Raw genomic sequence first — 24,203 nt, forward strand, 5'->3', positions numbered from 1 at the left:
GGCCACTTCATAGGGTGTTTTCTCTCCTCTTTAGCTATGCTACACAGCATCAGGGATGCTGTATAGCATTACTATAAACCATTGGCAAAGCCAATAAGTTGTAAAGGCAAGACCTATAAGCTTTTCCAGTACTTGTTGTACAGCTGGATTACCCAAGCCTTCATCTACAGTTGCCCGTACCTTTGAAGTAGAAATTCAGAACCATTTTGCTCCTACTGTTGTTAGAGATCCTGTATCTTAACAGCTTTACCTGCATTGACTGCTTGCAGGCACTTTACAAGCCTCATCATATTGCTGTTAATCAAGCATTTTGAGATCATACAGCTCTGAAAGTTAAACAAGTGTTCAGTGGCATGTGTGGCTGTAGGTAAACATGCTCTGCATACTCCTGCTATCTAGTGTTGGGTACGGAGTAGTGCGAGTTGTTTTTATTCAAAGAACACTTTTGAGTCACAAGATCAAGTGACTCCCCCTCTTTGTGATATTGCGCACAGGCATTGACTCCTTTGCCTTTCTGGCAATTTAGACCATCAGAGTAGTTGTTGATTGTTTTCTGTCCGCTGTCGGGTTCGGATACGTGTGCCTCCACTCCATGTCTCTCTCCCGATCATTGTGAGGCCGATTGTGATGCCTGTAAGTCGTTCAGGTCCAAGAAGACTCTTCTGAACCGTAGGGCTTGACTAATTGAGATGGTGCTGAGAGTGCCGGTTGACACCCCGGATGTCTTTGTGGTAGAACACACCCAGAAGGAGACAACCGCCCAGGAGGGATAAACCTTTTCCATCAAGGACAGCTCCGACTCCTATGTGGAGCTCCGTACAGACAGCCAAGACTTGCCTTCTGCCCAATACACAACTACAGTGGCCCCTGCTCTCCCAAAATCCTCAAAAAAGTCCCCATTGCCTATTTTGGAGGCTGCTGGTCCACCACTGCCTTCTGGCCAGGGTTGATACCAAAAGACTGCTTTGGTTGTGGAATCCAATCCCGCACCCTCCCACCGCCCCCGGATGCCACCACTACCAATGACCCAGACCTTTACCCTGCTAGCCCCGAACTTACAGAGGATATCACATACCAACAGGTCATATCCAGGGAGGCTGTATTCCATAATCTACTGCTCCATAAGGAACCCATTGAGCAGTACTTTTTTATTTCACACCCTCTCTTCAACCCACAGAGACACTCAATTCCTCCCCATTGACCCTGGCATGATGAGACATGCAGAGGATATGCTTAAGGAGCCAGTCCGCTCTAGGTGGATTACCCTCCAGGAGGATAACAAATACCAGATTCCTTCATTAGAACTCAAGTTCCACCTGACTGTTGTTGCCACCACTGCATGCAAGGGGGGGAAACAGTCAAGCCACTGGGGACTCTCCTCCCCCAGAACAGGAGATGAAATGCATAGATACAGCTGGGAAAAGAGTAGCAGTGCAGGCCGTTAATCATTGGCGCATTGCCAATTCGAAGGCCGTTTTGGCCCGCTATGATTTGGCACATTGGGTTGAAATGGAGGAATTGCTACAGTAGCTCCCTAACGAACACTGCTAAAGGGTGCAGCAAATTGTCTTGGAGGGACAAATTATTACTAACAACTCCATTCAGTGTGCCCTTGATGTAGCAGACACAGCGGCCAGGGGTGTCAACACCAGCATTGCCTTAAGAAGGCATGCATGGCTTTGGGGTTGTGGTGTCAAACCAGAAGTCCGACAAGCAGTCTTAGCCATGCCCTTTTATAAGCAGCACCTGTTTGAACCAAAAGTAGATACTACACTAGCCAAGGCAATGGGTGCCCTACAGACTCCTACACATAGGGGCTCCTTTCATCGCCCAGGCTACAGAGGAGCATAGAAGGGCTTCTCCACAGATGCATCCACTTCCACTGCCAAGCAGTGACTAGTTATTGCCCCTATCATTCAACACCTGTTGAGGGAAGACTTAAGCGCTTCCATCTGGTCTGGGATACCATCACTGCAGACCAGTGGGTATTAGCCCTTATCCAACATGTCTGGAGCTCATTAGCACCCCTTTCCCAACAAAAAGCATCCTTCACACCCACATACTATCATAGGAACACCTATCAGTTCTCAAACAAGAGGGCCAATTCCTTCTGCTCAAAGGGGACATAGAACCTGTTCCTCTGCAACATCAAGGTCTAAGAATATACTCCCTATGTTTCCTGATTACCAAAAAGGATGGGTCTCAGACAAATTCTGTATCTCAGACCCTTAAACAAATACATCATATCAAAACACTTTCATATCGTCACCCTACAGAATGTCATTCCACTTCTACAAGCAGGTGACTTTATGACAGCTCTATATCTAAAGAACACCTGCTTTCACATACAAATACACCCTTCACACCGAAAATACTTGAGAGTTGTAATAGCAGGCGTACATTAGCAATTCAAGGTCCTTCCGCTCGGGGTGACTTCCACTCCTCAAGTGATCACCAAATGCTTAGCAGTGGTCGTAGCACATCTGCAAAGACTGAATGTCCATGTGCTCCCTTACTTGTACGATTGGCTCATCAAAGCCAGTACACTTCAACAGTGTCAGTATACTCATTTGACAGTGAATCTACTTCACAACATAGGCTTCACTATCAACATCTCCAAATCTCACCTTCAGCCTCTGCAAGTTCAACCTTACTTGGGAGCAATATTGAACATGCAGTGTTCGCACACCCTAATCCTGCTTGCATTCATAATTTTCAACACTTCTGCCACAATTTCAAGTAAAGCAATCCTACATAGTAAGGAAGGTTATGCATTTGGTAGGGATTTTGGCCTCTTGCACTGCCATAGTTCCCCATGCAAGATTGCATGTGCGCCCACTTCAACAATGTCTATCTCGTCAATAGTCTGAGTCACAGGGTCACCTGGAAGATCTAGTGATGTTAGGCTGCCACACTCACCATTCTCTGCAGTGGTGGAATACCAACAACCTGTTAAATGGGCGGCCTTTCCTGGACCCTGTTCCTCAGATCACATTAACAAGAGACGCATCACTGACTGGTTGGAGTGCCCACCTGGAAGACCTAGTGGTACAAGGTCTTTGGGATGCCATTCATCAACCATTATACAGCAACTATCTGGAGCTTCAGGCGGTCTTTCTAGCCCTGACAGCTTTCCTACCTCACCTGTCTCACAAGGTTGTCGGTGTCCGGACGGACAATGACAGCCATGTACTATTTACAAGAACGGGCGGGGACAGGGGTCCTCACAACTATCACATCTGGCTCAGCCCATATGGAAGTGGGCAATTCACCACAACATTCACCTGTTAGCAGAATACCTCCCTAACACGGACAGCGATTTTGCAGACCAGCTCAGCAAGATGCAGCAACAAGTCCATGAGTCAGAACTCCACCCGCAAGTCCTCCACTCACACTTCCAAAAGTGGGGCTTCCCTCACATAGACCTCTTTGCCACAGCGGAAAACGCAAAATACCCAAACTTTGCCTCCAGACATCCACACCCACTATCCAAAGGCAATGTACCACGGATTAATGGGTCACGGATATTTAGCTACTGTTTTCCGCCTCTCCCTCTCATTCCATTTCTGGTTCGGTAGCTCAGGCAAATGTCTCTCACCATGGTCATTGCACTCCCACTTGGGCTCAGCAGCCCTTGTTCACCACACTACTGTCTCTCTCACTAGTTCCTCGTGAGAAACTCCCCAACATACCGACCTTCTCACCCATCATCAATAACAGATCAGACATCCAGACCCCAAGTCACTCAACCCAGCAATTTGACTCCTGAGGTCATAAAGTTTGGCTACCTTGGCTTGCCACCAGAATGTATGGGCATTCCCAAGGAAGCACTCAGACCTACCACTAGAACCTATTCCGCTTCTAAGTGGGAACGTTTTCTTTGCTACTGTCAACCCAAACAAATTTACCTCATGATGCCACTGTCCACAGCATTATTTGCTACTTGCTTCATTTGCAGAAGGCAAATTTAGCTTACACTTCCATCCGTTTACACCCTGCCGCTATAGCCGGATTTTTTTTTAGAATAGACACCATCTCTTATTATTCAAGATTCCAGTAATTAAAGCATTCGTGGAAGGACTCAAACAAGTTATTCCCCCTCGGGATCCACTAGCTAACTCATGGAATCTTGACATTGTACTGATTAGGCTCATGAGTCCCCGTTTTGGACCTCTTCACTCATGTCCACTTCAGTTTCTCTCACGGAAGGTCGCTTTTTTGGTCGCCATCACTTCACTTATGCGTGTTAGTGAGCTCCAGTCATTAACCTTAGAAGAAACCTTCTTCCAAATACATAGAGACAAAGTGATTCTTCGAACTAATCCTAAATTCCTACCGAAGGTAGTTTCACATCAATCAATCCATTGAACTCCCAGTTTTCTTTCCCCAGCCAGATTCGGTTGCAGAACGTGGGACATTCTATAGATGTTAAGAGTGCTCATTTTCTACAACATGCGTGACCAGTACTGCTGTATAACAGAGTAGGCCCAACCTTTGTGGAAGAAACACCCTCTGGGCATCAAAGGCATGTAGGTGAAGGAGCCACCCAGACTTCCAGAGGTAGTAATGTCTAAGATATGGTTTGTGGATATATTTGAACTGATTGAGCTTGAGTTGTGCAGAGATCGCCACTCACACGGTTTGCCATACAGGCATCCCGCCAGTCTGTCTCATCCAGAGTGCCCGCCCATTCTTTCCACCATGTCCTCAAGTGTCCCACCTGGTCAGGGGAGTGTACAGCTATTTTTGTGAGATCCACCCATTCACCATGGGTACTCAAACTTCAAGTGGCGTGTATTCTGGGACATTCCAAGGTCACTGCAATAGTCTGAGAGAGCATCCCTGACCATTACGTCTCAAAAGAGTTGAGATGTATGGATATGGGACTCTGACTGAAAGGAGCAAATATCACTCCAGTCCCATACATCTCCCAGGCGCAAAATGTCAATCTGGTCCCATCCTCGAGGTTCGCCACAAGCGCCAACCATCAGCCCGTCAATGCAGCACCACTCTACAGATGCGGAACACTTCTTTAGTCTGGTCCGGGAACAGTTCAGGGACCAGTGACCCATACAAAATATGCTTTATATTCTCCAGGCCAGTCATAGCTATTTCTGCTCGGTATGCCGGGTCCTCCCGCCCACATGTTCTGCTCGGTATGCCGGGTCCTCCCGCCCACATGTAACCAATCATTTACTATCGGATGTGTGCTTCCCAATACTATGGACAGATATCCACCAGGGCGAGTCCTCCATCAAGTAAGGTGTCTTCTTCTTACTTTACTTAAGGGAACTCTATTTTGAGGTGAATTCATCATGTCTGATAAGGAGAAGAAAAGCCTCTTCAGAGCCTGTAAGACCTGTGGGAAGAAGAGGCTCCACTTTGAGGACCCTCACAAAGACTGTATTTACTGCCTTTACCCTGGCCACGTGGCCAAAGACTGCAAGGTTTGCAGGACCTTTTCTAACAAAACCCTCAAAGACAGGGAGGGTAGGCTACTAATTTGGCTCCAAAAGTTGAAGTCCAGATCTAATCCAGTGTCTGGTTCTGACAGTGAGGAATCTTCAACTTCCTCCAGAAAACCAGAGAAAAGAGGCAGATCTCCTCAACCCCACTCAGAAGATCTTCCAAAAAAGGCTCACAAGAAAACTAAAAGGGTGCCCTCTAAGGCTGGAAGTCCTCCCAATTCTCCTCACAAGAGTTCTGTTTCTTCTAAAAGGCACTCTAAAGAGAGATCTGTCTCCTCAGAGCGCAACAAAAGAGCCTTATCTGAGCCTCCAACTCCACCTCCTATGGTGAAACATGTCTTTAAGAGGCCATCCGAAAAATCTACGACGACGACACAGTCGACAACATCGTCGACGAGAGCACCATCGACGGTGGTGTCCAAAGGTGTCTGTACAGCTTTGTCGTTGATGACTACAACCTCTACAGTCTCTATGGTGTTGTCTTCCTCATCGATGATCATGTCGACAATGCCCTCATCGACGACGTTCATGGTTGCCTTGCCCATCGCCTCTCCTTCATCGATGCTGCCACCGGTGAGACAGTCAACGTTGACCCTGCTGTCGTCATTTTCCTAGTCTGTGAGGATTTCTCCAGCAATGTCTCCGTCGACTATGCCGTCAACGATGCTGATACCGTCGACGATGCCGTCGGTGATTCCGACGAGTGTGCCGGCTACGTCCCCGTCGACGATGCCATCCGTGTTGCCCTTGACGATACCGTAGATGAGGGTGAAAGCACATAAAACGTCTGCCTTCCTTTCTTCTATGGTGACTTCTCCAGACACGGTTTCAGCTTTGGTACCTACGCATTTACTGGAACAAGAGGACTCAGACGATGTGGGACCTTTTGGGGTTGCTCATAGCCCATCAGAACTACACGTCAAGTGCCAGGATCTGGAGGAAGACACCCAGCATGATCTGCACTCTTACTATCCGCAGACGCACCAGTATCCTTATCAGGAGCAGATGGTTTCTTTACCAGGATCTCTCATAGCTGATCTACAACTCATGTTAGATTACTACAGAAGGCGGTTCCCACCAGCTGATTTGGGAGTTCAGCAGCCTGTTGTGCCCTCTGTGCATTCTACTCTGGTCCATCCAGGGGTCCAACCATCTCATGTACCTCCGCAGACACTGATTTCCATCCCTACGCAGGATGTGTCCTCCCCTGATGATGATGTTGACAGAGAAGAGGGAGCATTACCGGATGCAATAACGGAATGGGATGACAATCAAATTCCTACTCCCTCCTCGCCCTCTTTGGTTCCTGTTGATTCCCCTCCTGGTGACATCGGCGGCTTCCACAACCTGCTTGAAAGAGCTGCTAAAAGGTTTGAGTTGCCCATGCCCACAAAGCAGATGGACTGCTTTTTGTATGACTTTAAGGAGCCATTTCAGAAGAGTGTTAAATCTATGCCGATTGTGGACTATATCTGGAATGAGGGTATTAAAGTTATTAAAAACCCGGCCACGGTCATCCCGGTTCAACCTCGCCTTGACAAAAAGTATAAGGCGCCTGAAGACTCTCCGGCTTGCCTCATGGGCCATCCCAGACCCGACTCAGTTATTGCCCAAGCGGCACAACGCAGATCTAGGAACCCTTCAGCACCAATTTCTGGCCCCCGGACAAGGAGGGTAGGAGATTAGACAATCTAGGAAAACTCTTTTCCTTAATGGCTTCGCTTATTATAAGGGTTTATCATTCTCTGGCCATCATAGGCAGATACGATAGGCAGCTGTGGGATGACATTGCACCCTATTTAGATCAACTGCCTGAAGACTCTAAATTAGAAGCCAGGAAAGTCTTGCAGGAGGGGGAGAGGTCTTCTGCAGAAATCATAGATTGTGCTATGGACATCGCCACCACGGCTTTCTGTCAGATGGCCGGTTCTGCAGTTCTCAGAAGGCAGGGTTGGCTTTGAGCGACTTCATTTAGATCTGAGGTCCAAAACAAGATCCTTCACCTACCTTTTGATGGTGAAGCCCTTTTCGGAAAGCACATTGATGATGCGCTTCAGGTGATTAAGACAGACACTGACGCAGGCAGGTCCCTTGGCACCCTGCAGTTTAAAAAAACAGCCTTTCAGAGAAGCTAGAGGCCGAGGTTACTCATCATATAGACCAGGCTTTCAACAGTACAGATATCCTTCTGCCTCTGCGGCATCTAATTCATTTCGCCCTCAGTTCCAACAGAGAATGCCTCAACACGCAGCGTATTCGAGAGCTTCCCAGAGAGGAAAGGATGGAAGGCAACCGAAAGATACAGGCTGTAGGCAATGACTTGCTATTGTCTCAGACTATGAACCTTCCCTTGTGCTCAAGACTAGGGGGAAGGATTTCTCTCTACTTCCAAAATTGGCAGAAGATAACTTCAGACCAATGGGTCCTAAATCTCATCCAGTTTGGCCATACCCTAGAATTCTTGCACTGCCCTCCTACAAAGCCTCCCCTTCCTCGGAAGCTGAAACACTTGCATCTGCTCAAGCAGGAGGTTGAGTCCATGCTTCTCAAGGGAGCTATAGAAAGTGTTGCACATCAGGAGAGAGGAGAGGGTTACTACTCCCGATTCTTCTTAGTCCGAAAAAAGCAGAAAAGTTGGCATCCAATTCTAGACCTCGGGGACCTCAATACTTTTCTCAAGAAACAATCATTCCGTATGATCACCCTGTCAGACATTCTGTCCCTTCTAAATTCTGGGGATTTCATGGCCACCCTCGATTTGCAGGACGCGTATTTCCACAACCCTATTCATCCCTCCCACAGAAGGTACCTCAGATTTGCAGTAGCCGGAGACCATTTTCAGTTCAAAGTCTTGCCCTTCGTCCTGAAATCGGCCCCCAGGATCTTCAGCAAGTGCTTGGCTCCAGTGGCGGCATTCCTCAGAAGACAGAACCATCAAGTCTTCCCCTATCTGGACGATTGGCTGGTCAAAGCCAGATCCAGATCTCGGGTGCAGAAGTCCACGAGGACAGACGGAGAAAGCTCATTTCCCTCAAAACGTTTACAAAAAAGAAAGTGCATTTCAGTTCGCCTCTTCAAGTCCCTCTTAGGAATGATGTCCTCCTGCATTCCTCTGGTGCCTTTCTGTTGTCTAAGAATGGGACCCCTACAGGAACAGTTAGATCTTCAATGGGCACAGCACACGGGGTCTTTCAACGATATCAGGATAACGAAGCCCAGGATATCCTCTCTAGCTTGGTGGACTCAGGAGTCTCACTTAGCGAAGGGGCTTACCTTTCTTCCTCAACAGGCACCTTGGGTAATAACTACAGACGCTTCTCTCGAGGCATGGGGTGCTTTCCTCCAGCACCTACAAGTCAGAGGCAAATGGAAGCCACATCAGAAACTCTTTCACATCAGTTACCTCGAATTGAAGGCTATTCGACTAGCGCTGTGCGCTTTTCTCCCAAAGATAGGAGGTTCCTCGGTTCTCATCCGGACGGACAACACAACAATGCATTATATCAACAAGCAGGAGGGAACCAGGTCTCTAATCTTATCGAGAGAATCTCAGCGCATCTGGGAATTATCTATCAGCCACAAAGTAAACCTCCGAGCGGAACATGCCCCGGGAGTACAGAACATCATTGCGGATTCCCTGAGCAGGTCACGGTCGTCCAGCCACGAATGGGAATTGGACCAAGGAGTCTTGAATCAACTCTTTGCCCGATGGGGGAAACCGAGCCTGGATCTCTTCGCCACTCCGCAGAATGCGAAATGCCAGTTCTTCGCAAGTCGGGGTCCACATCGGGGCTCCTGGGGGAATGCGTTTTCCATGGCATGGTCAGGAATTTATGCCTACGCTTTTCCTCCCATTCCCCTGATTCCAAGAGTTTTGGCGAAGATCAAGATCGAACGCTGCAAGCTGCTTCTGATTGCTCCAGCATGGCCTCGTCAGTTTTGGTATACGGAGCTCCTCCTTCTCTCGCAGAGCCGCAGCATCCCTCTGCCAGTGATACCCTCCCTGTTAACGTTAAACGACAGCCAAGTTCTCCACCCAGATCTGGCTTCACTTCACTTGACAGCCTGGCTCCTGAACACCATGAATTTGCACATCTAGATATACCTTCGGATTGCAGAGCTATTCTGGCCAGAGCTGTAGCTGACAGTACCAACAAATGTTATTGTCTAAAATGGAAGAGATTTTGCACTCGGTGTCCTCAGTTTCAAGTGCATCCCTTTTCTTCATCACCGCAGCAGATATTACCTTTATCTTCTACTTCTGGCAAAATCGGGTTTGGCGATTTTTCTACAATCAAAGTCCACCTGGCAGCGATTTTCCGTTATAGACGTACGAGGAACGTGCCCCCTCTCTGGTCGGTGAGAGTCATAAAACTGTTTCTTAAGGGTGTATTCAGGTCCTTTCCTCCGGTACGGCCTGCACCTCCTTCATGGCACCTTAATTTGGTCTTGTCTCAATTAATGAAACCACCGTTTGAACCAATCCACAAGGCGGACATGAAGTTCCTATCCTGGAAAGTCGCTCTTCTTCTCGCTCTCACCTCAGCTAGAAGAGTAAGCGAGATATAGGCATTCACTTTCCAGGATCCTTTCTTACAGTTCAAAAGCGATAGAGTAATTTTGAGGACAAATCCAAAATTCATACCTAAGGTCCCGTCCGATTTCTATATAAACCAGCCGGTGATACTGAAACATACTTTCCTAATCCATCGACGCCAGCAGAGCAGGCGCTGCATTCTTTGGACATTCAGAGGTGCCTGAAGTTTTACCTGGACAGAACTAAACAGTTTAGGCAATCTAACCAACTTTTCGTGGCTTTCAGTGCTCCACGTAGGGGACGAGCTTTATCTAAACAAGGAATTGCGAGGTGGATAGCCTCTGCTATTAACTATTGTCATACAGCGGCAGGTAGACCGTTGCGGGATCCAGCGCGTGCACATTCTACAAGAAAAATGGCTGCATCCGTGGCACTTTTTGCGGGAGTGCCCATTCAGGACATCTGCAGGGCAGCCACGTGGAAGTCTGTGCATACTTTTTCAAGGCATTACTGTTTGGAAGAAGCTCAGCAAGGTGATATGGCGCTAGGACAGGCAGTGCTGCGACATCTTTTCCAGTAACAGTGAGCTGTTGTAAGTTCTTTATTCTTTTTCCCGCCAGCCCAGTTTAATTTGCGCACATTGCATAGGTTTGTTTTTTCCTTTACGGCTCTCATATCAATTGTTTTACCTTTTTTTTATGGAACGTTCTATTATCTTATTTATTGTTTACCTAACATGCTATTCTTTCCTGGGTAATCTTTTCATTAAACATTTTGCTGCTATTGCTATGTTCCAGGGTGTATAGATATGGATATACATGTTTGTGGGCATGTATCATTAAGTATTCATTTCGATTAATGTTATACAATGTGCTTCATTACTGCTTGCTATTCTGATTCAAGCATGTGAATCTATGAAAGTTCCAATACTGGAGTAAGAAAATAAGTTACTTACCTATAACTGTAGTTCTCCAGTATTGGAATCTTTCATAGATTCACATGCGATCCTCCTACCTCTCCTGGGAAGCTCACCTTTTCCTGTTTTTCTTCAGCTACTCTTACACTCATGCTTGAGAAAATCTGAGGGAAGGGAGCTCCTCTCAGGAGGGTTCTAGAGGGAGGGGAAGCCTGATTGGCTGGGCCTTGCTTTGGTCCTTTTTGCTCATAATGATAATGATGGGCTTCTGAAATGAAGGCCTTAGACCTTTTTTCATTGCAGTAGCCTCTGTGTGTGTGTGTGTGTGTGTAGCTGTTTTGATGCACCGGGGGCTCCCATGTCAACGACGGGGAAGGATTCAAGCATGTGAATCAGTGAAAGATTCCAATACTGGAGAACTACAGTTACAGGTAAGTAACTTATTTTCTTTTTGAAGGGCATAAAGCAGCCGACGGAGTATCATCATTTTAAATACAGCAATCCTGCCCATACGTTTGTGGAGCCACTTATCCCACTTGGCCATGTCCTCCTGAGCCCTACATATCAATGGTCGGAGATTCAAACTCCAAGTGAGTTTCAGTTCCCATGATATGTGTACTTTCAGGTAGGGGAAACTACGGCGACATGGGGATCCCAGGGTGCCAGACCTCATCTCGACAATCATACTTCAGGGGAACCAAGAGAGACTTATCCAAGTTAAACCTCAGTCCAGAGGCCAAGCCAAAGGTGTTAACAATGTGGATTAAACAAGGCCCCATCTCAGTGGGCTAATATTTTGCTCTTATTTGAATTTCTAGTCATGATGAAGCTGCTTGGGAATCCCATACAGTTATTCCTCATCGGTGTATGATCTATTCACCTCTTAGCTGATTGGTATTTCGTACTACACTTCCCACCTCGGGTGTATTCAGCTCTAGGCTAATACAGATTCTTTTAGGTGATAGATTTATTTGAGATTGGTATGGATGCCTATGCGTCAGGCCTCCTCCATCTTTATTGTATTTTATTCTTGGCTGATAGTGATGGTTGCATGTAACCCCGCCCTCCGTGATGAGTACTGTGTTAGGCTGATAGAAATTCCTGTAGGTCACTTCCCCTCCCCGGAACAGAAGGACATCATCCACCTATAGCCCACGCAGGCTGCAAGGGGCTAATGGCAAGTGTGAATACAAGGGGGGACAAGGGACAACCCAGCCTGATGCCCCACCAAATAGGAAATTTAGGGGATACAACAACATTTATCCTGTCCTGAGCCTGTGTGGTTCCGTAGAAGACCTTGATGTAGGCCCGATATTGTGGGCTGAAGCCCGTCTTGAGAAGAGTTTCCTCCAAGAATGACCAGTGCAGGGTATCAAAAGATTTCTCAAAGTCGATAAGGATAAGCACCACCAAACCAACAACTGAGCGAATACAGGCCAGCATCAGGTTATACTGTGACTGGTGCTGCAGTGAGTAATAAACCCATTGGTCCGAGTGGGCAGAGTTGGGCAAGACCCTCGGGAGATGATTGGCCAACAACTTAGCGTAAGGTTTGACCTCCATATTGATAAGTGTGAAGGGGCGGTATGAGGCTCATTGGTCTGCAGGATGGCCTGCTTTTTGGGTAGGCCATTTTAAGACAAATTCTGTACCGTTAAAGTACAGTAAAAGTTGAATATCATTGAAATCCCAATTTCTTTTTACTTTTCTTCCATATTGCAAGTGTATTCAGAGAAATTAATGGAATTAACAGAAATAAATAGGCATTTCAACATATGTACTTTCCCAGTATATATTTTTATTCAATAATTGCCTTCTCTGCAGTGTGATGTATTATTTTTAAAACAAGTTTAATATTTAAAATTAAAACACATTTCTTTTCCAAAGAGAGGTAAAAGAAAAGGTGTATATCGGACATCAAGAGTTTGAGGATAACAGAACAAATGTTGACATATTTTAATAGATTTCTGCACATGGATTCATGAACTAAGCTGGCTATATCTTTGGCACTGTTTGACAAATCTTCATGAAATTTTCCAGAAAAAGGTTTCTTGTTGGGTTTTGGGCCTGGAACGTGTTGGCTGACCCATCAAGCAGGGGCTGAGAAAAAAAAAAAGTGTGTTTCTCATGTTAATTCCCTTGGGGATTTTGAACACGACTACAGCCCGAACTGCTGGACGGAATGACACCAAATTTGGCATAAAGGTAGCCCTTGGTCCAGAGAGAACACTTTTTGTTATTTGGTGTAAATCCATTTAGTAGTTTTCAAGATATTAAAGGAAAAATACATTTGTATATCAGGGCGGAACCTAAGCACAGGTCTCATGGTGATAGCTGATTGGCTGTCAGCACTTCAACCAGGAAGTGCTGGCAGCCATCTTGGCACCAATATACATGATAGCACCCAGGTGAAATGCATTGTAGTGAATGGCAGGTTTTGAGGGTCACAAAAAAGAGAACGTATAAAGGGTGATAACACATTTTAGTTACAATATAAACCATTCGTTGATGATACCATACTAATTTAAGGAATTGTGGCATGCTTTAAGGTGATTTTACTGTACTGGGATTTCATGAATCATGTTTGAGAGAAAACTGTTTACTCATGATTTTCCCTTAGAAGTAATGGAAGGTGCTCCAGAAGCTAAAATGAGAGCATATTTTCTTTAAATTCACACTGTCAGCCATATGAGAATGAAGTCTGACATTCTCAGTAAAACATGAACTTCAACAGGAACAGCTTGACAGTTGATTCCCTTGTTTTCTACTGCAGACTCTCAATGTTCCGAAGAACAACTAGTGCGCTAACAGTCTTACTTAGGACACGAGTGTGCAACACCTCAAGCATTCATGATTGAATCAAACTGTTAAAGGTTAAAGCATTTAATTTAGAAAGGAACAAAATGAGGGGGTTAATTTTGTAATATAAATTATGGTTAGTGCTGTGGAAAGAAAAATTAGGGCACGTTTTAAGTGAGTTCGCAAATATCTTCCTCTTCCAGGTCATTAAAACATTCTGATATGCAGACTGAAACATGCACTTTCAACACCATCAGAAGACTGCTAGTTAACTTCCTGGTGATCAGCAGCTTTACTTCAGTGTTTTAATGAGCAACTAGAGTGTTAACATTCTGAATTTATGCCAAAAGTGTGACACATCGGAACACCATCTTGATGGAATCAAAGTCGAAAACTGAAAGCATTTTCTACTGAGGATATAGCAGTAAGTGAGGAAATTAGAGACCTTCATAACAAATAAGTCTCCCAAGATGACTACCAGCTTAAAAAGAGCCCAAATGTAGCACAAATATCACCCAGCTGTAGCCCAGTATAGCCCAATGACAGAAGTGTGCAAAATACTTAATCACTTTGCTTCTTTGCAGTTTTATATAACGCAGCCTTGACCCGAAGCTATTGGAGTACTTTACATGAGCATCAGTTACATTACACAAGGACACATTAATTTAAAAGTGCTTTGTCACTGTTTGAGAACTCAGACAATATATCCTCATTTTAGTTTTTTAGAGCACTAATAATTTCTATGGAACCAAGACCCTCTCAATTTTATAATACCTAAAGGAAATGCTTTAGGTATTACAGTTGGCGCCAGTCGTGCCACACTTCTGTAATAAATATAGAATGTTAGCAATCTAGTTGGTCATTAGAATACAGTGGGGAGGCAGAGGTCCAGGGCACGGACCCGGATAATTGAGGGCAGGGAGGAGGGTGCAGAGGCAACAAGTTGATCACGCTGTGCAGGCAGGAGGGACAGTGGCAGCATAACGGACCAGGGGAATCAATCCAACCATTCCGGTCAGGCAAGAGATGCTGTGGCAGTATAACAGACCATTGAGGACAAAAGGAAGAGGCAGTGCCGGTACCACCGTACATGCCAACAGACCTAATTCAGGCCAGAGACTCCCGATATTCTTAGCCCAAAAGGGCTTTATTTTATCTGTCTCTTGCCTAAAATCTCCTCTTTTTCAATGTAAGTCTGTGGGGAAATTTAATTCCCCAGGTTTTTGTTTTCAAAATGTCCCTCTTACCAAGTTCAAAATGTAGGCAGATATACTACATTGGATCACGAAAGGCAGTTGGAATGGGGTAGGGACATGGACTCCGATTACAGAGGGCAGGAGGGACAGGCAGCAAATAGACCTTACAGGGCAGGGGTCAGGGTTTGCAGCAGCACAATACACAATAGGGCAAGTGGGGGGCAGTGCAGCACAACGGAGCATAGAAAGCAATGGGGGAGGTGAACAGGGCCATGCAACAGAGAGCAAAGGGGAAAGAGGCAAGGGCAGCAAGTTGACAATACCGGACATATAGGAGGGACAATTTGTAGCATAGCAGACCAGAAAGGGCAGGAGGGAGGGGGTAGAGGCACGACAACAGACCAGATAAGGCAGGAGAGAGGGGATAGGGTCCTGCACACGGGAAGCATAGGGCCGTGGGCATGGCAGGAGCAGCAAGCTGACCATGTAGGGCAGGTGGGATTGGCACTGGAAGCACAACACACCATGGAGCACAAAAGTGAGACTAAAATAAGACTATTGGCATACACACAGACAACAGAAGGAAGGTGGGAGGGGGTTAGGGGCAGCAAGTTGTCCAAACAAGGTAGGTGGAAGGGGCTGTGGAAGCACAGAAGACCATGCATGGCAAGCGGGAGAGTTTGTGGCAGCACAACAGCCATGGTGGGCAAGAGGGAGGGAGGGGGCAGGGGCATGGACAGAGGAAAATGGAGGATAGAAGGGAGGGTAGGGGTATGGAACTCGGACAGTCATGGTGGAGGTGACAGGGACAGGTGGCAGCCATCTGTCATGCTAGGCAGGTGCGAGGGGCAGTGTCCGTTTAACAAAACACTCGAAGTCAATAGGAGGTGTAGTGACAGGCCCATGGCACATGCTAGGCATAAAGGAGGGAGCAGGGGCATGCACGCAGGCATCAAAGGGCGGGGTAAAGGAGATTAGGGGCAGCAAGTTAAGCACAGAGGCTAGGCAGGAGGGCAGTGATAGGGCATAGAATTGGGCAACAGAGGATGGGAGGAGGGGGAAGGGATTTCAAGCTAAATGGAGGGCAGTGGCAGCACATTGAACCAAGCATGGCAGGAGGAAGGGGGCTGGTGCATAGACTCGGGTAGGGAGTGAATTTGGATGTTTTTTAATCCTATTTCTTAACTATAACATTCCTGTAACCTTTGTTTTTTTTTTTTGTGAATTTCTATGTTTTTTAACGTAAAGTAATTTTAATTACTGTACGTTAACGCAACCACCGCCACGCATGGCCAAAGGCCGTGCACAGCAGGGGTTGGCTATAGGGCCTGTCCTGTGACCCAGGGAGACTCTTGCCCACAAGAGACTCCTAAGGGATCCCCCTATGTGTCCTATGGGGTCCGAATACCTGTATCATGACCCCTTTTTAGGGTCGAGCCCGCGTTGCATGCGCTCGCGCATGCGTATCGCAGCGAGACTCTTTTGTATTTAGAAAAGGGCTCGGAGCCCTGTCAACTTCACGTCAGTGTTTTTTATTGGTTCGTGGGCTTCCCTAATAAAATCTGCTTGCTTTCATTAGTCGAAGGCACCCATATGTCATGCCTTTTCCAGTGGCAAGCCCTCCTCCAGGTCAGCGACCAAGTACAGAAAACATGCGAGGCTCGCTCTTTTCCATCGGGCTCGTGGACTTTTTTTTTCTCTAATTTACGAGCGTGATCTCGCTTGGCAGAAGTCGAGCGCTTTACATACTTGATTTCACTTTTTCGGGTTCTGTACATAAATGCACTTTTGCCCGATAGGTGAAAAGTCGGGTTAAGAGTTTACAACGCGATCAGCTCTAACATGAGCAAACGCGAGACCCGTTGCATTGTAAATGCTTGTTATTTTTGCACTCTAATTTCCCTACTCCGGTTTCAGTCATGTATGCAAAGTTTGTGTCTACGTTGCATAACTTGAATAAGCTAGGCATTTGTAAATTCTGTTGGATGTCTAGAAGCTGTCATTTCTTAGGGAGCATGGAAGGGACCTGAGAAATGAAGTGCAAACAAGGTTACTGCCTACAGTGTCATAGGTCTGTTGATACAAACATTTGTTAAGCATTTTCAGCACAAATAAATCCTGTGATTGTTCAGCTGCAAGTGGTGAGGAAAGTGTGGTAAAATGCACCACCATCCACAATTTCACAGGTCTGAATAGGGAAGGAGAGGCATTTTATGTAAACATTTTCCATGAAGAAAAAAGAAATGTAAACAAAAGTGAGTTACTAACCCTTCCCATGCATAGCATACAGCGTGTATACTTCACAAAGGGCAGGTTAGATAACCGTACGTCATGCATTTGTGAATACCATGGCCTGCAAATGTTCTGCACAAAAAAGACATGTAATTGCCTGAATCACCTAGACAGTTGTAAACTATAACCAGGCAAAGCTGTACATCTTGCATGTCTGAATTTACAGCTCTTTGCGAATCAGGCCAAATATTTTGCTCTTATTTGAATTTCTAGTCATGATGAAGCTACTTGGGAATCCCATACAGTTATTCCTCATCGGTGTATGATCTATTCACCTCTTAGCTGATTGGTATTTTGTACTACACTTCCCACCTCGGGGCTAATACGGATTCTTTTAGGTGATAGATGTATTTGAGGTTGGTATGGATGCCTATGCGTCAGGCCTCCATCTTTATTGTATTTTGTTCTTGGCTGATAGTGATGGTTGCATGTAACCCCGCCCTCCGTGATGAGTACTGTATTAGGCTGATAGAAATTCCTGTAGGTCACTTCCCCTCCTCGGATGTATTCGAGGCTGATTGGGGTTCCCGGAGGTTAGTCCTCCTCCATCTCAAATGGACTGTGTTATTGGCTGATGGGGATTTTTGGTGGTCACTGCCCTTCCATCTTAAATGCATACGTTTGGCGGATAGTGATATCCAGTGGATCCCTTATCTTTGTTGGATGTATTTGAGGCTAATAGGCATTCCTGCAGGTCAGTCCCTCTCCTTCTGCCATGTTCCTCCTCTGTTGGATGATGGAAGTTCTGATAGGTCAGACTTGTTTGTATTTGGCTCTTCCCTACTTTGATTTCTTCAGGTCTATCCCCCTCCAATCTCTGTCCTGTGTCAGACTCTTGTCTTTCTCGTTGGTAAAGCCTCCGTTTTTTTCCATAATTTCCTGCATCTAAATTGTATATGGGTCATATTTTATTGGTTTCTCATGACCTTCTTTTATTAGGCCATCTGTAAATTTAAGTTCATTTTTAAAGAATATGCTCTCATGGGATCAGCTGTCTTCTAGGGAAGCCTTGTTACTTTGTTTGTCAGAAGGTTGCACAGAATCAGCTTGTCTACCACTTTGAATATAATATGAATGCTGAGCTTAACAAAATCAAACCAGAAAGCCTTAAATCCCTTCTTCTAGAAGGCCACTTACAGAAAATTGTAGGATAGTTATAATCTTCCGTGTTACCTAGGGTAGATCATATGCCATGGGATACTGTACTGATGAATACATTGTTACTGGAGTTCCTCATTAAGACTGTTTTATGGGTGATCATGCTATTAACTTTGTCTTGTGACATCCCGTTCCCAGTTTAGTGCTTCAGGGATTATCCGCAAATAAGTAAAACATGCTGAATGGAAAGAAACAAGTTCAAATATCTGGTGTTGCCCTCAGTCTGTTTCAAGTGATCATTGATCTTTTTTCTTTTATTTTACATCCTTAGATGCAACGGAATAGAGAGGCACGCCATATGCAAGATTTTATGGCCCTCCACATGCGAATGATGGCAAAGACACTGCGTAGTGCCGGCTTCTCAAGCAACTCCACAACACCAGTTTCTCTGCCACTAGACCCGGGGCTTTCTGTCATAAGCCCAATCCACCCCCCTGCCTTGTCCTCGCCACGAGACTGCATGCCTGACGTGCAGAACTTCCGGGAAACCATTCAGCAACTGGAAAGCCGACTGGTGAGGCAGGACCACCAGATCAGAGAGTTGATTGCCAAAATGGAGACCCAGAGTACGCAAGTGGCAGACCTCAAACGGTCTCTCTTCAGCATGAAGGACAGGGTGGAGGAGCTTGAGGCACAGCAATGCAATGGCATTTATATCTGGAGAATTGAGAATTTTGGTATGCATCTGAAAGCTCAGGAGGAAGAGCGGCCAGTGGTCATCCACAGTCCTGGATTCTACACTGGAAAACCTGGCTACAAACTCTGCTTACGCCTCCACATTCAGTTGCCTAATGTCCAGCGCTGTGCTAATTACATATCACTTTTTGTGCATGCCATGCAAGGGGAATACGATAGCTATCTCCCTTGGCCATTCCAGGGCACTATACGCTTATCCATTCTTGATCAGTCAGATGGACCATTAAGGCAGAACCTGGAAGAAGTGATGGACACCAAACCTGACCTTCTGGCATTCCAGCGCCCAACCATGTATCGGAACCCAAAGGGTTTTGGCTACGTGACTTTCATGCACCTGCAAGTGCTTAAGCAAAGGGCCTACGTAAAAGATGATGTTTTACTAGTGCGTTGCGAGGTAATGACTCGCTTCGATATGAACAGTCTCCGGAGAGAAGGCTTTCAGCCGCGCAGCACTGATAGTGCTCTGTAGTATGCTGATACTCTGCTAGTACTTGAAAATGTTCCTGTTCCTGCCCCACCTGTTAATGTACCCAAGTCTCAGTGACTAAAGCAGCTGCTGTAGCTGATTTGCTGGCCTTGTTTGTGCTGCGTCAGATTGCTGATTACTGTAGCTGATTCAATTGACTAAACTCCTGACCTGGCAGAGGAAGAAATGGATACCATCCCGATGTGATTTCCAGTGTGACATTTAAATCATGAACTTGGGAGCTTTCTTACTTTTGTTTTAAAGGATTGGAGCAAAATCTAGTTTCCTTAAAGTTCTCACTAGCTTTGATTGTCCCAAACCCTGCGCTACTTTATGTAAATGTAGTCTCCCTTGGAGAACTTGTAAATTATCGGTGTTTCAATTTTTGAGAAAGCATGCAATGGTGGGGTGGTTGGATGGTCTAAAAATTGAGAACTCCCCTTTGAGTAATGAGCGAGTACCCCCAGGGAAGTAATCAAGCATATACAGTATGATTATAATCAGTCAGCGCATGGCTCCCAAGTTCTGTGACTTAAAAAAAAAAAAATACACAATACATTTTCAGGAGTAGCAAAGTTGTGCTCTGTTTAAAAAAAACAAGACATGGTGAGCATGTAAACGCATTGTTTCTCCTTGGTGCCTCCAGAGACGATAACAACTGCCACCTGGATGACTTTTCTTTTATTATGACCACACAAATGTTGGAAAAGAGCCATTGTTGTATTCATTTCTATTGTGTTTTAGCTCATCTAGGGCCTCCTAGAGCCATCACAAGCAACTATATGCATATTAGCTTTACTATTGCCCCTAAAGGTAAATTCCAACTAGGACTACTAGGCAGTGTTCCTGCTGAATGGCAACTCAAGTAACTCTAAAATATTTTGGCTGTAATTCCAGGTATGGTCTGCCCATGTCTGTAATGAAACAGAAAAGCTAAAACATTATGCCATGAGATGCTCCCAGAGTAGATACCTGTGGTTCAGACTGATTGCACACCTGATACTATTTTGAAACAGGAAAACGAGATATTCTGAAAACATGATTGGGGGGATTTATTTTCCTTACTTAGTAGGGAAACTGAAGTAAAGCCTTAAAAATTGCGAGTCTCCTGCCTGAACCAGTTCTGTTGGCGTGTGTGGGGGAAACCTTACAATCCATCACTCTTGTGCTAACTCAGTTTCTCTGTGTGGCTTTAGTCTGCTCACATGGGGCTCTTGAGCTTGATTGGCTGTAGGACTCGAACCACAACTTACTGAAAAGGTCCAACAAAGCTGAAACGCAATGGGACTTGCTTGTGATACTCAGTAGTACTGACAATGACATGTAACAAAGATATCTTGTCTGTTTCTGGAAGACTGAGTGCCGGATTTAGAACTCGGTGGACCGGTTACTCCGTCACAACAGTGACTGGTATCCCATCCACTGAAATCTAAATTATATTATCTTCAATGGGATTTAAATGTCGGCGGATGGGGGATATCTGTCTCCGTGGTGACGGAGTAACCCATCCACCAAGTTCTAAATCAGACCCTTTGGCTTTTAGGAATCAATTTCTGCAAGTTTGCTATCTTGTTACTAGCAGTCAGGCAGAACTGGATGCCTATGACTCTATACGACTCCCAAGTAAAACCATCACACTCCAGAAATTAGTACTGACATTTATTAAAGAATGTTGAACTGAGCCGTGATCTAGATTCTCCTTCAGAGGCAAACATCACAAATGTTGCACACCTATAGCAAACCTTTTCTCGCTTCCTGACCTGAGGTGTGACCCTCCTAGTGCTAAATTCTACTGATAAGCATCTTACTATATTCTTGTGAGTATCAAAGTAGCATTAGTAAGGGTTGTGCTCTTTGAACTGCTCAGTCCGGTATAGACATTTCTATCCACTCAACTTTGTTTAGAGCCCTATCCTGGTCTAAAATATTCTGTGTTCAGGATCATCTATTTAGTATGTCAGTCTCCCCAATCCCTGACCCATCTGCAGATCTGTCTGCAGCAGTGTGGGGGGAACTGAAGTCCTGCTGTCCATTTTCCATTAGTGAGCTATGTAGACGGTGGTAATAAATGTTTGCGCAGCACCACTGCTCTGAATATATGTATACAACCTAAAAGAGTCTTATAATACACATAAAGTTGTGGGTTGGGTTGCTTTTTTTTTTAACTGGTGATACAGAGAAAAAATATGTTTGGACTTTCTTTGTGTTTGCCAAACTTTCTTATCTCTGAGAAGCTGTCCCTTGGCCGTAATCTTCAGAAATTTGTATCATGTTTGACCCAAAAGGATGTCCTCCGGCTGTTTAGGATCAGAAGTAGAAATGCTCCAGCCTGGAAGAACCCAAAATCACTGTAAGGATTGCCTCCACTTTGATGGAACCAAATGAGTCTTTCTGCTCCCTCTCTCTTTGAGCAGGTTTCATGGGGTGTGATATTTATTTCACTCAGTCAACACCAGCGTGGTAAAGTCCTCACCCCTCAGTAAATCTTGACAGGTCGTAACTGTGCAATTAATTGAGGGAAAAACACCCTGAAAATACAGGGACGTGGATTTTGCTGCTCAGAGCATTTTCAGAGCAAAACGCAGGATAAGATAGGTGGCAACTATCATACCCAGGGACACCAACACCACATTAGTGGATTTTGTCGGATGTAATAAATATCACATCTGGCACTCGTAATTGGGTTGTAAAAAAATGTAAGTTTGCCAGTCATTGTGCTTCTCAACACTTAAGGCATCTAGCCAAACATCCACCAATGTAGCCTTTTTTCTAACAAAACTTTGTTTTTATGTATCTAAAATATCACAGGTTTCAAAACGACTATTTTTATTGCATACAGTGTTGGCCATAGAATGCACAAATAAATTATTCTTGGAAAGACAAAAGAAGTGGAGAAACCATGTTCATTGAGAACTGACACTTCCCATGATATTAGCATTTTAAATAAAAAGGTAAATCAGCTATTCTGCAAGTGGCATTATTTAAAAACAAAAAAAACAATTTGACTGTATAATTTATGTTTTCTGTGACATTCTCTTTGTCCAAACTCCTGATCCATCATAAAGGTTGTTTGGTTTATGCTGTAATTCCTGATATTTTAATAAGGTGAGAATGTTTTAACACAACCATTTATTTTCATTGTGGTCCTCTGAATGGTCTTTAACAAACGGAACCTGGAATTTTACGGCGGTAAAGTGCTGCCATGAAGATTTTCTGTTTCATGCAGTCCTACAAAACGGAACCCTCTCTCCAGCAACATCCATTAATGGGATCTTGGGTCAGTGTACTTCCAATATATTGACTGACTATAAATAAGTGACTCATTGTTCTTAGCCCTGGCAGAAATTCCTTCCTGCAATCATAACCTTCCAATCCTGGTAACCATCAGGTTTAGTACACTTACCACACTTGCATGTGAAGGTGTAGATCTGGTTTGTAGCCCCTTTTTGGCACCAAAAGTTAACACCACTAAAATTGTAGTGTTACTCATCTGGAAACAGGTTAGCACATTGCTCTCTGCAACAAAATATGTTTTCTATGAACCTTTAAAATGTCAGTGAGGCAAATGCAACAATTGCTTCTTTCGCTTCTACTAACCGAGTCAGGGTCTCTCTCAAACATTTGGTACAGGCATGCATTGTCAACATGGGGTGTGGTAAAAACATCAAAACTTCCCAAAAAAGGAAAACTACAGATGTCACCCTTTTACAACTCAATAGCTGAATTACATTCCAATGGACAGCCTTCTTAAGAAAGTCCTTGAGGGATCCACAAAGTGGTCAAAATCTTTTGTGACCTTTTTATAATAATCTGCAAGCTCTAAAAAATTACCTCTTCTTTGTTCTTGTGCTCTGAAGGTTTCCTGACCTTACAGTCTGTTCACAAACAAGAAAATGAGCTTAGAAATAAAACATTTCATATCAGCTTGAAAATCTACATGTTTGCGAATACCACCCCTAGAAACTTTAACCAAAAAGATGTAGTGTAGAACTGGAATACCACAAGGGCTGCGAGAAAGAGTGACATTTCTAAGATTAGTGTGGAGACCCACCTACTGGTATGCCAGTATTATGTAGGGATTGACTGCCCATCCATATATTGGTATTTCTATTCCTAGTGTCAATATACGCGCATAAACAAAACCATAACCACCTTCCTTCTGCACATTGTCCAACTCTGATTTCAAGGGTTGTTGAACCTAAGCTTGTGTCCCTCTGGCACCACACTTTCCTGAAGAAAGATGCAATTCCCTTACCCCTTAAAAAAACAAATTTCTCAGAAAAATATTATGGGCATCTCGCAGATATGCACCATAGACAGGGTCCTAACCCTTAGAGGAAAGGTTCCTTCTGCATTATCCCACTTACCACTCTCAAGTAAAGTACGATCCAAAATCAACACAACTGGCACACATTTCCCAGTATTTCTTCAATTTGTTGCATGGCTGATTTAACACCCTAATTTCTTTCATACTGTCAGCTGGATGTTCAATTCCGTCCTCGATTACCAGAGATTCTTTCAAGTTGGGGGTTCGAGACAGCAGTTTTCTAGGATACATGGTTTATTGGTCATCAAACATGGTGGTCACTTCTTGAGGTGTTGCACACCTCGCCATACACATGCACGTTAGAAATAACACATAAATTATAACTTTTTGTCATTTATATCTTGATCA

General features: G+C 44.9%; 1 protein-coding gene across 2 annotated transcripts in view; it reads left to right on the forward strand.

Moving 5' to 3' along the window:
- Positions 1-22,493, forward strand: part of TRAF6 (TNF receptor associated factor 6) — a 120,999-nt gene extending 98,506 nt beyond the window's left edge. For both annotated transcript variants that reach the window (XM_069221820.1, XM_069221821.1), the window contains exon 7: positions 18,638-22,493. In XM_069221820.1, the coding sequence (XP_069077921.1) occupies positions 18,638-19,531 (894 nt within the window). In that variant the 3' untranslated portion in view covers positions 19,532-22,493. The remainder of the gene's footprint in view (positions 1-18,637) is intronic.
- Positions 22,494-24,203: the final 1,710 nt, after the last annotated feature.

This window comes from Pleurodeles waltl, chromosome 3_1, assembly GCF_031143425.1.
Source record: "Pleurodeles waltl isolate 20211129_DDA chromosome 3_1, aPleWal1.hap1.20221129, whole genome shotgun sequence".
Lineage (NCBI taxonomy): Eukaryota > Metazoa > Chordata > Amphibia > Caudata > Salamandridae > Pleurodeles > Pleurodeles waltl.